The sequence below is a fragment of the Spironucleus salmonicida genome (assembly GCF_000497125.1).
Source record: "Spironucleus salmonicida strain ATCC 50377 chromosome Unknown tig00000020, whole genome shotgun sequence".
NCBI classification, from domain to species: Eukaryota; Fornicata; order Diplomonadida; family Hexamitidae; genus Spironucleus; species Spironucleus salmonicida.
The window spans coordinates 1-11,152 of record NW_027150721.1 but is presented as its reverse complement, the minus strand read 5'-3'; the positions used below and the strand labels follow the sequence as shown (position 1 = coordinate 11,152).

The window sequence follows — 11,152 nt, the reverse complement described above, 5'->3', positions numbered from 1 at the left end:
ACCAGGTTCCCGTTGTATCGTACAATGTACAGTATGTGGCCTAGAAATTTGCTTCAATTAGCCAACGCCAGGGCGACTACACGCTATCCGGAAACAATTGTCATTATGTAGCAGAAAACGTCCTGGCACAGCTGAAAGTGTGCAGTAAGGCACGGATGTATTATGGCACAAGAATTAAAGACGAGGACTAGCTGTTTGATCCCCTTACTGATATTAGGCCAGTTTTTTAGATATGATGTCGGTGCTTGAGTGATTGAGTATGATATTTTGGGTTAAGTTTGGTAAATTAATATAATATTGGTAAAGATTGTCTTTAAACGATTAAAAATTTCTATTTAACAGCTAGGTAGAATTATTTAAGGAGATCATTTAACTAGTTATTTAGAAATAAAAGCTGATATTTCTTAGTTAAGTAATTAAATATAGGTAAGCTAATTTACTAATTGTATGTTAATATGCGATCTGTCGTGTTTTAGAAATAAATTTTAAAATTCTCATCTAGTAAATGATTAGTAAACTTATAGCTATGCAGTTTATTCTATAATAATTTTTAAGAAAAATAATCATATAATTTGAAATTTAGTTAATTTGACAAATTTATTACCAATTTCCTGATAAATTTAAGACACAGGTAAATTACACAGTAAATTTGTCCATTAAAGATTAATATGCTCGAATTTTTGTTTAGTTTTCTATAATAATTGTAAGTTTAACCTCAGAAAACTTACATTCTTTACGTTAATTTGTTCATTAATGATAGTGTAGATTCCTATTTGTATGTTAGTTTCATATCAATGGATTAGAGAATTGGTGAATTTTATACATAATAAAATTTACGCATTTGATGATAAGGATACATTTGCATAAGAACTGTAGTAATTTATTCTCAGATATTGAGCGTAAACATACTAAATTTTTGATTAGTGAGACATAAAATATAATCGATAGTTTTATCTAAATAACTCTACAGTCGTTTAATTATTCAAAAGTATTATATTAATGGTATAATCCATGTTATTCACAATTATTTTTACTGAATATTTTTATTACATCTGATGTATTTATCTACATTTACTGTGTAAACGCATATTTTAATTATTTATTATATAGATAATAATCCCCTTTTATTTTTATAAAATGGGGTGTGGTAGTTAACAGATAAAATCAATACCTGAAGTACCGGTTATGATGCTGAAAAAGAGAAAAACAGGTCTTACACATTTATAAACTGAAAAAATAAACTTGTTCAGCGAGGATCTTATTGATCACCTAGACCTTGTGGAGCTATCTCCAGTTTATTCGAATCTGACACTTTCAGCCTCGATAAAGTCTATGGAGTTATTTTCTGGACAGTTATCTTCTTCAATGAAATTTTAGAAGGACAGCCGGATGAGTTTTTAGCCTATTTTAAGTCTGATGTCATAAATTGACTTTTACGACGATTTAGAAGAATGATATTAGTTACATCACTTATGCTTAATCAATTTCCGCTTGATCTTAGCTAGTTTCTTGAATTAACAGCTTTCGAAATCTTGTTCATATATGGCATTTTTTTATTGCTTTTCAACCTGTAATTGCAGTTTCAAGTACCTCTTATATGAATTTTCATCGTAAATTGTACCAGTGGTTATATACCTAGCGTCTAAGAGCTTCTCGGGATTGTTGTGAAAAATTCGAGGTTAGAATGAGCATTTTAGCATATTTTTATTATATTCTTTATTTTATATCTGTTGTGGAACTGAAACTCGTTACTTTAGTGTTATTTTCATTTATTATGATAAAATCAAGTAGTCTTCAAGTTGCACAGGCTAAATATTTTTAATTAACACAGTATCGTCATCAGAATCAGGGAAAATATTTTATTGGGTGCCTTGGTGTGGAAAAACACACTTTTAAAAATCTTTGGTTGAACAGAATTATTATTACATTTTAACAACTTTATTTTAAGTGAATATAAATAGAATATAAATAATAAATGGAAATAATGTTCAGAGCCAAAACAAAAATTTTCTTTTTTCTCCTTCACCTTTTTTAGTAATATCAGGGACGAAGTTTTCTCTTCTTCTAACCTCTAACAATGCATTTAATTTATTCTAATGATTTTCTGACTCTTATGATTTTTATTTCAATTATTCGCTCAATTCTAAATTAGTTGACTCTAACATGGTAATGTAACTAATTAGATCAGTTTTATCCCATTAATTGTAATCTTTAGATGGCTTTTATACTAACTTTTATGTTTCTACTTTTTCTTCTTCGTGCAGAAGATTTTCCTAATCTACTGTCTTCAATACTTATTTTTGTTAAACTGCGAACTCTATTTTCGCTACTTCATTTAGTTTTTCGGATATCTAAGCTGAAATCTATTCGTCTTTTGTTTATAAAAACGAACCGGTCTATAAAACAGCAAATGAGAATTTATTGAAGTCTGGCTCCTTAACATTAAGTTATTCTAGCTGCTAGTTTAATACTAATTCTACAGTCTTTACAACTGCTCGCAGATTCATCTATACTACTTTTTCACTAGATAATAATGAAGTGTCAAAGATAAATCTTTTAGGTGGTTATGCTCCATTTTTGATCAAATATGTCATGTATAGAATACCATTCTAAATCTCTAGCTCAGGGTACAGCTTCTACAACTCTTGCGAATAGTCCATTCGAGAAATGTAGATTTATTATTGGTATATAAAGTATTATCAAAAATTCTATAACATTATTATATATTATAATACATATTTTTGGAAAATGCCAGAATTTTCTGATTTGCAACTAAACCAGTTATCACTTAAGCCCACTATTACCACCGCATCAGCGCTTATCGTACAGCTGAAAAACACGACTAACCCTTATATCAACCCGAACCACGAAAACACTATTCTTTTAACGCAGAAACTGAACGACAAAATAAAGCGAATTTTCGGCCTAGAAAGCCAGCGACGCAAAACTGCAAACTGCAGAAATTCGCATCGCCAAAAATGAATTTTAGGCCGAAATCGAGAAACTGAAAAACTAAAGTATACAAAAAGGAGTGGAAAACCAAATTCAATTTCAAAAGTTGTGCGAGCGCATACCCTTAGAGGCCAAATCGAGCAGCTCAAGAAAGTAACAGGCCAGTTTGCGCAGAAATCGGGCTTTACGCCGATAATCCAATATCTGGAATACGTCCAAAACAACGTTTCTGCGTCCAGGGCGTCGCGGGGCAAAATTCTGCGATTTTCAGAAATTTTGACGTTCTGGAGCGGAAATTTTGACTCTCCCGGGACGCTTATATCAGTTAAAACACAGAAATGAGCAATGAAGTGGGGCTGAAATTGCGCCTTTTAGGACATATTTTTGCGCAATTTAAAGCGCAAAAACAGCTTTTCTGGAGACGCGCATTAGAAGGCGAACGAGGCGCTCAGCATCTCGCAATGACCCAAAAAGCGGCGCATTTGCAGGCAGTGAAAATTTCAATTTCGACGACGAGAACGCGAGCCGGAAATCGCGAATTCGGGCGAATTGGGGTGTAAAAGTTAGTATCTTGAGAGCGTGAAATTAGTATCTTGAGAGCGTGAAATTAGTATCTTGAGAGCGTGAAATTAGTATCTTGAGAGCGTGAAATTAGTATCTTGAGAGCGTGAAATTAGTATCTTGAGAGCGTGAAATTAGTATCTTGAGAGCGTGAAATTAGTATCTTGAGAGCGTGAAATTAGTATCTTGAGAACACGAATTTACTACTTTAAGAACACGAATTTACTACTTTGAGAACACGAATTTACTACTTTGAGAACACGAATTTACTACTTTGAGAACACGAATTTACTACTTAAGAACACGAATTTACTACTTTGAGAACACGAATTTACTACTTTGAGAACACGAATTTACTACTTTAAGAACACGAATTTACTACTTTGAGAACACGAATTTACTACTTTGAGAACACGAATTTACTACTTTGAGAACACGAATTTACTACTTAAGAACACGAATTTACTACTTTGAGAACACGAATTTACTACTTTGAGAACACGAATTTACTACTTAAGAACACGAATTTACTACTTTGAGAACACGAATTTACTACTTTGAGAACACGAATTTACTACTTTGAGAACACGAATTTACTACTTTGAGAACACGAATTTACTACTTAAGAACACGAATTTACTACTTTGAGAACACGAATTTACTACTTTGAGAACACGAATTTACTACTTTGAGAACACGAATTTACTACTTAAGAACACGAATTTACTACTTTGAGAACACGAATTTACTACTTTGAGAACACGAATTTACTACTTAAGAACACGAATTTACTACTTTGAGAACACGAATTTACTACTTTGAGAACACGAATTTACTACTTGAGAACACGAATTTACTACTTAAGAACACGAATTTACTACTTTGAGAACACGAATTTACTACTTTGAGAACACGAATTTACTACTTAAGAACACGAATTTACTACTTTGAGAACACGAATTTACTACTTTGAGAACACGAATTTACTACTTAAGAACACGAATTTACTACTTAAGAACACGAATTTACTACTTTGAGAACACGAATTTACTACTTTGAGAACACGAATTTACTACTTAAGAACACGAATTTACTACTTTGAGAACACGAATTTACTACTTTGAGAACACGAATTTACTACTTAAGAACACGAATTTACTACTTTGAGAACACGAATTTACTACTTTGAGAACACGAATTTTCCAGTGAGAACACGAATTTACTACTTTGAGAACACGAATTTACTACTTAAGAACACGAATTTACTACTTTGAGAACACGAATTTACTACTTAAGAACACGAATTTACTACTTTGAGAACACGAATTTACTACTTTAAGAACACGAATTTACTACTTTGAGAACACGAATTTACTACTTAAGAACACGAATTTACTACTTTGAGAACACGAATTTACTACTTAAGAACACGAATTTACTACTTTGAGAACACGAATTTACTACTTTAAGAACACGAATTTACTACTTTGAGAACACGAATTTACTACTTAAGAACACGAATTTACTACTTAAGAACACGAATTTACTACTTTGAGAACACGAATTTACTACTTTGAGAACACGAATTTACTACTTAAGAACACGAATTTACTACTTTGAGAACACGAATTTACTACTTTGAGAACACGAATTTACTACTTAAGAACACGAATTTACTACTTTGAGAACACGAATTTACTACTTTGAGAACACGAATTTTCCAGTGAGAACACGAATTTACTACTTTGAGAACACGAATTTACTACTTAAGAACACGAATTTACTACTTTGAGAACACGAATTTACTACTTTAAGAACACGAATTTACTACTTTGAGAACACGAATTTACTACTTAAGAACACGAATTTACTACTTAAGAACACGAATTTACTACTTTGAGAACACGAATTTACTACTTTGAGAACACGAATTTACTACTTTGAGAACACGAATTTACTACTTAAGAACACGAATTTACTACTTTGAGAACACGAATTTACTACTTTGAGAACACGAATTTACTACTTTGAGAACACGAATTTACTACTTAAGAACACGAATTTACTACTTTGAGAACACGAATTTACTACTTTGAGAACACGAATTTACTACTTTGAGAACACGAATTTACTACTTAAGAACACGAATTTACTACTTTGAGAACACGAATTTTCCAGTGAGAACACGAATTTACTACTTAAGAACACGAATTTACTACTTTGAGAACACGAATTTACTACTTTAAGAACACGAATTTACTACTTTAAGAACACGAATTTACTACTTTAAGAACACGAATTTACTACTTTAAGAACACGAATTTACTACTTTGAGAACACGAATTTACTACTTTAAGAACACGAATTTACTACTTTGAGAACACGAATTTACTACTTAAGAACACGAATTTACTACTTTGAGAACACGAATTTACTACTTTAAGAACACGAATTTACTACTTTGAGAACACGAATTTACTACTTTAAGAACACGAATTTACTACTTTGAGAACACGAATTTACTACTTAAGAACACGAATTTACTACTTTGAGAACACGAATTTACTACTTAAGAACACGAATTTACTACTTTGAGAACACGAATTTACTACTTTAAGAACACGAATTTACTACTTTGAGAACACGAATTTACTACTTAAGAACACGAATTTACTACTTTGAGAACACGAATTTACTACTTAAGAACACGAATTTACTACTTTGAGAACACGAATTTACTACTTTGAGAACACGAATTTACTACTTAAGAACACGAATTTACTACTTTAAGAACACGAATTTACTACTTAAGAACACGAATTTACTACTTTGAGAACACGAATTTACTACTTAAGAACACGAATTTACTACTTAAGAACACGAATTTACTACTTTGAGAACACGAATTTACTACTTTGAGAACACGAATTTTCCAGTGAGAACACGAATTTACTACTTAAGAACACGAATTTACTACTTTAAGAACACGAATTTACTACTTAAGAACACGAATTTACTACTTAAGAACACGAATTTACTACTTTGAGAACACGAATTTACTACTTTGAGAACACGAATTTACTACTTTGAGAACACGAATTTTCCAGTGAGAACACGAATTTACTACTTTAAGAACACGAATTTACTACTTTGAGAACACGAATTTACTACTTTGAGAACACGAATTTACTACTTAAGAACACGAATTTACTACTTTGAGAACACGAATTTACTACTTAAGAACACGAATTTACTACTTTGAGAACACGAATTTACTACTTAAGAACACGAATTTACTACTTAAGAACACGAATTTACTACTTTGAGAACACGAATTTACTACTTTGAGAACACGAATTTACTACTTTGAGAACACGAATTTTCCAGTGAGAACACGAATTTACTACTTTGAGAACACGAATTTACTACTTAAGAACACGAATTTACTACTTTAAGAACACGAATTTACTACTTTGAGAACACGAATTTACTACTTAAGAACACGAATTTACTACTTAAGAACACGAATTTACTACTTAAGAACACGAATTTACTACTTTGAGAACACGAATTTACTACTTAAGAACACGAATTTACTACTTTGAGAACACGAATTTACTACTTAAGAACACGAATTTACTACTTAAGAACACGAATTTACTACTTTGAGAACACGAATTTACTACTTAAGAACACGAATTTACTACTTTGAGAACACGAATTTACTACTTTGAGAACACGAATTTACTACTTAAGAACACGAATTTACTACTTTGAGAACACGAATTTACTACTTTGAGAACACGAATTTACTACTTAAGAACACGAATTTACTACTTTGAGAACACGAATTTACTACTTAAGAACACGAATTTACTACTTTGAGAACACGAATTTACTACTTTAAGAACACGAATTTACTACTTTGAGAACACGAATTTACTACTTAAGAACACGAATTTACTACTTTGAGAACACGAATTTACTACTTTAAGAACACGAATTTACTACTTTGAGAACACGAATTTACTACTTAAGAACACGAATTTACTACTTAAGAACACGAATTTACTACTTAAGAACACGAATTTACTACTTTGAGAACACGAATTTACTACTTAAGAACACGAATTTACTACTTTGAGAACACGAATTTACTACTTTAAGAACACGAATTTACTACTTAAGAACACGAATTTACTACTTAAGAACACGAATTTACTACTTTGAGAACACGAATTTACTACTTAAGAACACGAATTTACTACTTTGAGAACACGAATTTACTACTTTAAGAACACGAATTTACTACTTTGAGAACACGAATTTACTACTTAAGAACACGAATTTACTACTTAAGAACACGAATTTACTACTTTGAGAACACGAATTTACTACTTTGAGAACACGAATTTACTACTTAAGAACACGAATTTACTACTTTGAGAACACGAATTTACTACTTTGAGAACACGAATTTACTACTTAAGAACACGAATTTACTACTTTGAGAACACGAATTTACTACTTAAGAACACGAATTTACTACTTTGAGAACACGAATTTTCCAGTGAGAACACGAATTTTCACGAACGCTCAAAACTCGTCCTACCAGGGGCCGTATTCTGCGCGTATTTGCCTTATATCAGCTGCGTCCTGTTCGAGTTCGAGTTCAAGTTTATGCTCCACTTGACATTCCCGCTCCACATCGCCCCATTAGCCGCTTTTCAGCTGCGCGTCGATCCCGCTGAGAACGGCGTCGATCCCGCCGCTTTCTTTAGCGGGAGCTGCCCGGATTTGCGTTTCCGGGTCGAATTTTCCGATTTTTCCGAATTTTGTAAATTTTGGCCCAAAAATCGCATCGCAGCCGCGCGAAATGAGCTCGGATTCGTCCATTTTCTCGGCAAATTTGTACCGCATTTCGGGCCCCAAATAGTGCTGTTTCACGCGCTAAAACTAGCCGCCGGCCAGCTCCGATTTCATGAGATTCAGCTGCTCGTTTTTGGACGCCACCAGGGCCTGCAGCTCTGTGACTTCTGACAGCAGAGCGCCGTTCTGCGCGTAGAGGCGGTCCAGCTCCGTCGTGGGGGGCTGGACGGCGCTCAGGAAGCTGTGCTTGAGCACAGCAGACGTTAAATGGTCGTTTTGCTGCTTGAGATGAAAATTTTCATGCTCTAAATCGTAGATTCGCTGTCTTAAGTACTTGTCGTTGTGCGCGACGATTGGCGACTTGTATTTGAGATTTCTGGGGGTTTGAATGAGTAAATCGTCTTCGGTAAGCGATATATTCGATGATATTGAACTAGAAACGTCATTTGCGTGATTTAAAACTTATCGCATTTTTAATTTAAGTTTAATATTATATAATATAGTATAAATGCATTCCTTGCCGTAAATATTTCTATTGTCACAAATGTCAGCCCTGGCTAACCACAAAGCAAAATCTGAATTATCTGCAAAATATTGAACATTTCTACCTAAGAAATCTGGTACTAATCAGTCATTTACAATTTAGCAGTTTTGTCAAAGTTCAAAAATATATTATATAAATTATATATGTATTTGCTATGTTAACCTAATTATTTCCACTCCTTTTCATTTCATCAATGGATATCTAAACGCTACTCTACAACTTCATCAAACTTGGACAGTCCACCTGCCTGAATGCAGCACAACAACTTAATATGCCACATACCGATATTATTCCGGCTCTGAAATCACTGGAATCTAGAGAAATCCTGAGCGCATAACTTGTCACCAAAACAACAACTGAGCTCACCAAATTAGGTCAGGAGGCCGCATAGTATGGAACACCTGAATTTCGCCTCTATAAGGAGGTGGAAACCCCAAAAAATAAGTCAATGTGCTAGTTCGCAGCAGCCGCGCCAGGAGCCCTGCGCCGAAAGCTGATCCGTCTCGACACGACGGCTGGCAAGACCGATCCAATGGTTTTGTAGTAAACCCCTAATACTCCAGATGATGTCCAGACCTAGTTGAACAGCCTAGATTAACTCACTGAGAAGGACATTTCGGCTCTCAAAAAATCGAAACTCCTGTAGGATATCACCACAAAACATTTCCTGATCACTGCTGGGCCCAAATTCTAAGAATTTGGCATCGCTTTTGAGTCGGAGTTGACACAGGCGCACTTGACCTAGGAGGGTGCTGAGGCGTTGCGTTTCAAGCCGCTAAATTTCAATGCACGGGGGAAACCTGTGTCAGTGGGTGCTTTGCATCCTCTGCTCAAGTTCCGGACGCAGTTTATCGCTATCCTCACAGGAATGGGCTTCCAGTAGATGAAAACGGCCAACTACCTCGAATCCTCATTCTGGAACTTCGATGCGCTCTTCCAGCCGCAGCAGCACCCTGCACGTGACATGCACGATACGTTTTTCGTAGCAGGTAAGTACGCAGATTTCGATTTGCGCAACGTCGATAAAAGCTACTTTGAGGCTGTAAAAGCAGCCCACGAGGCTGGCTACAAATATATTTTTGACGACAAGGAAACTTGCAAAAATCTGCTCAGGACTCATACAACAGCTGTGAGCGCTCGTAGGCTATATGAATTGGCGCAGGACTATAAAAACGGAACTTTCAAGCCCATTAAGTCATTTTCTATTGACAGGGTCTTCAGAAATGAGACGTTGGATGCCACTCATCTTTGTGAGTTCCATCAAGTTGAGGGGTTCATTTGCGATGTAAATGTGTCATTAAGGGACTTGATGGGCACGATTAAGGCATTTTTCAAGGAATTAGGTATGGAAAATGTGCGCTTCAAGCCCACTTACAACCCGTACACTGAGCCTAGTATGGAGATATTCTGCCATCATCCTGGGCTTAATAAATGGATCGAGGTAGGTAATTCTGGTATGTTCAGGCCAGAAATGCTTAGAACTATGGGATTTGGGCCTGAAGTCTAGTGTATTGCGTGGGGACTTAGTCTAGAGAGGCCAACCATGATCAAATATGGTATTAACAATATTCGTGATCTTATCGGGCCAGCATGCGACTTGGACATGATTTGTGATTGTGTGGAACCTGGGTTGGAGTGATCTATTGTTTGCAGGCTTAGAGTTAATTGAATTAGTGTTTAAAAATTGATAACTTTATAATTGCTAAATTTGTGTTGAAATATATTTAAAAATTCTTATTACCTATAAATTATTTTACCACATTAACATTAATTCTACTGAAATTTAGTAGTAAATATATACAACTATACTCTAAATTAACCTATAATTTAATAATGTATGTTTATTATGATAATAATAACATATCAATAACAGAAATATTATTTGCTATTTAGCAGTAAAACTAAAAAATAAAAGTTTAAATATCATAGAATCATTCAACATGTTCATGTCTTCTTTTTCGTTTATTATCTTGAATTAACCGGATCCGAGAGAGCATGTCTCTTATAGTTTCCTATTCCTGCATGCTCAATTTTTTAACTGTTTCTTTATCACAATGTTAATTCTTATAATCACTTATTATAGAAAACTTATTATCAATGGATAAGCTATTTAAACTTTGAGAATTCCTAAGTCTCTTCTTTCCAAGACTAAAAGACTCAATATTCTTTTTCATTTTAAAAATAGAATCATATCTACCATTTAATAATAATTAAATCAATATCTGA

General features: G+C 33.9%; 8 protein-coding genes across 8 annotated transcripts; 3 read left to right on the top strand and 5 right to left on the bottom strand. All coding sequences in view use genetic code 6, as the record gives it.

Moving 5' to 3' along the window:
• Positions 1 to 236, top strand: SS50377_28746 (uncharacterized protein; the record flags this gene model as incomplete). Its single annotated transcript, XM_067912500.1, has 1 exon — positions 1 to 236. A coding segment is annotated over one exon (236 nt), but the record flags the coding sequence as incomplete, so codon positions are not given.
• Positions 237 to 1,137: 901 nt separating this feature from the next.
• Positions 1,138 to 1,455, top strand: SS50377_28745 (uncharacterized protein; the record flags this gene model as incomplete). Its single annotated transcript, XM_067912499.1, has 1 exon — positions 1,138 to 1,455. One exon carries the CDS (start codon positions 1,138 to 1,140, stop codon positions 1,453 to 1,455), a length of 318 nt encoding a protein of 105 aa, XP_067760165.1.
• An 11-nt stretch (positions 1,456 to 1,466) lies between these two features.
• On the bottom strand, positions 1,467 to 1,928 carry SS50377_28744 (uncharacterized protein; the record flags this gene model as incomplete). Its single annotated transcript, XM_067912498.1, has 1 exon — positions 1,467 to 1,928. The coding sequence occupies one exon, from the start codon at positions 1,926 to 1,928 to the stop codon at positions 1,467 to 1,469; it is 462 nt and encodes a 153-aa protein (XP_067760164.1).
• Positions 1,929 to 1,988: 60 nt separating this feature from the next.
• Positions 1,989 to 2,660, bottom strand: SS50377_28743 (uncharacterized protein; the record flags this gene model as incomplete). Its single annotated transcript, XM_067912497.1, has 1 exon — positions 1,989 to 2,660. One exon carries the CDS (start codon positions 2,658 to 2,660, stop codon positions 1,989 to 1,991), a length of 672 nt encoding a protein of 223 aa, XP_067760163.1.
• Positions 2,661 to 2,699: 39 nt separating this feature from the next.
• Positions 2,700 to 3,434, bottom strand: SS50377_28742 (uncharacterized protein; the record flags this gene model as incomplete). Its single annotated transcript, XM_067912496.1, has 1 exon — positions 2,700 to 3,434. The coding sequence occupies one exon, from the start codon at positions 3,432 to 3,434 to the stop codon at positions 2,700 to 2,702; it is 735 nt and encodes a 244-aa protein (XP_067760162.1).
• Positions 3,435 to 8,109: 4,675 nt separating this feature from the next.
• Positions 8,110 to 8,853, bottom strand: SS50377_28741 (uncharacterized protein; the record flags this gene model as incomplete). Its single annotated transcript, XM_067912495.1, has 1 exon — positions 8,110 to 8,853. The coding sequence occupies one exon, from the start codon at positions 8,851 to 8,853 to the stop codon at positions 8,110 to 8,112; it is 744 nt and encodes a 247-aa protein (XP_067760161.1).
• A 227-nt stretch (positions 8,854 to 9,080) lies between these two features.
• Positions 9,081 to 10,565, top strand: SS50377_28740 (Phenylalanyl-tRNA synthetase alpha chain; the record flags this gene model as incomplete). Its single annotated transcript, XM_067912494.1, has 1 exon — positions 9,081 to 10,565. The coding sequence occupies one exon, from the start codon at positions 9,081 to 9,083 to the stop codon at positions 10,563 to 10,565; it is 1,485 nt and encodes a 494-aa protein (XP_067760160.1).
• A 292-nt stretch (positions 10,566 to 10,857) lies between these two features.
• On the bottom strand, positions 10,858 to 11,100 carry SS50377_28739 (uncharacterized protein; the record flags this gene model as incomplete). The annotated part of the gene is made up of 1 exon (XM_067912493.1): positions 10,858 to 11,100. The coding sequence occupies one exon, from the start codon at positions 11,098 to 11,100 to the stop codon at positions 10,858 to 10,860; it is 243 nt and encodes an 80-aa protein (XP_067760159.1).
• Positions 11,101 to 11,152: the final 52 nt, after the last annotated feature.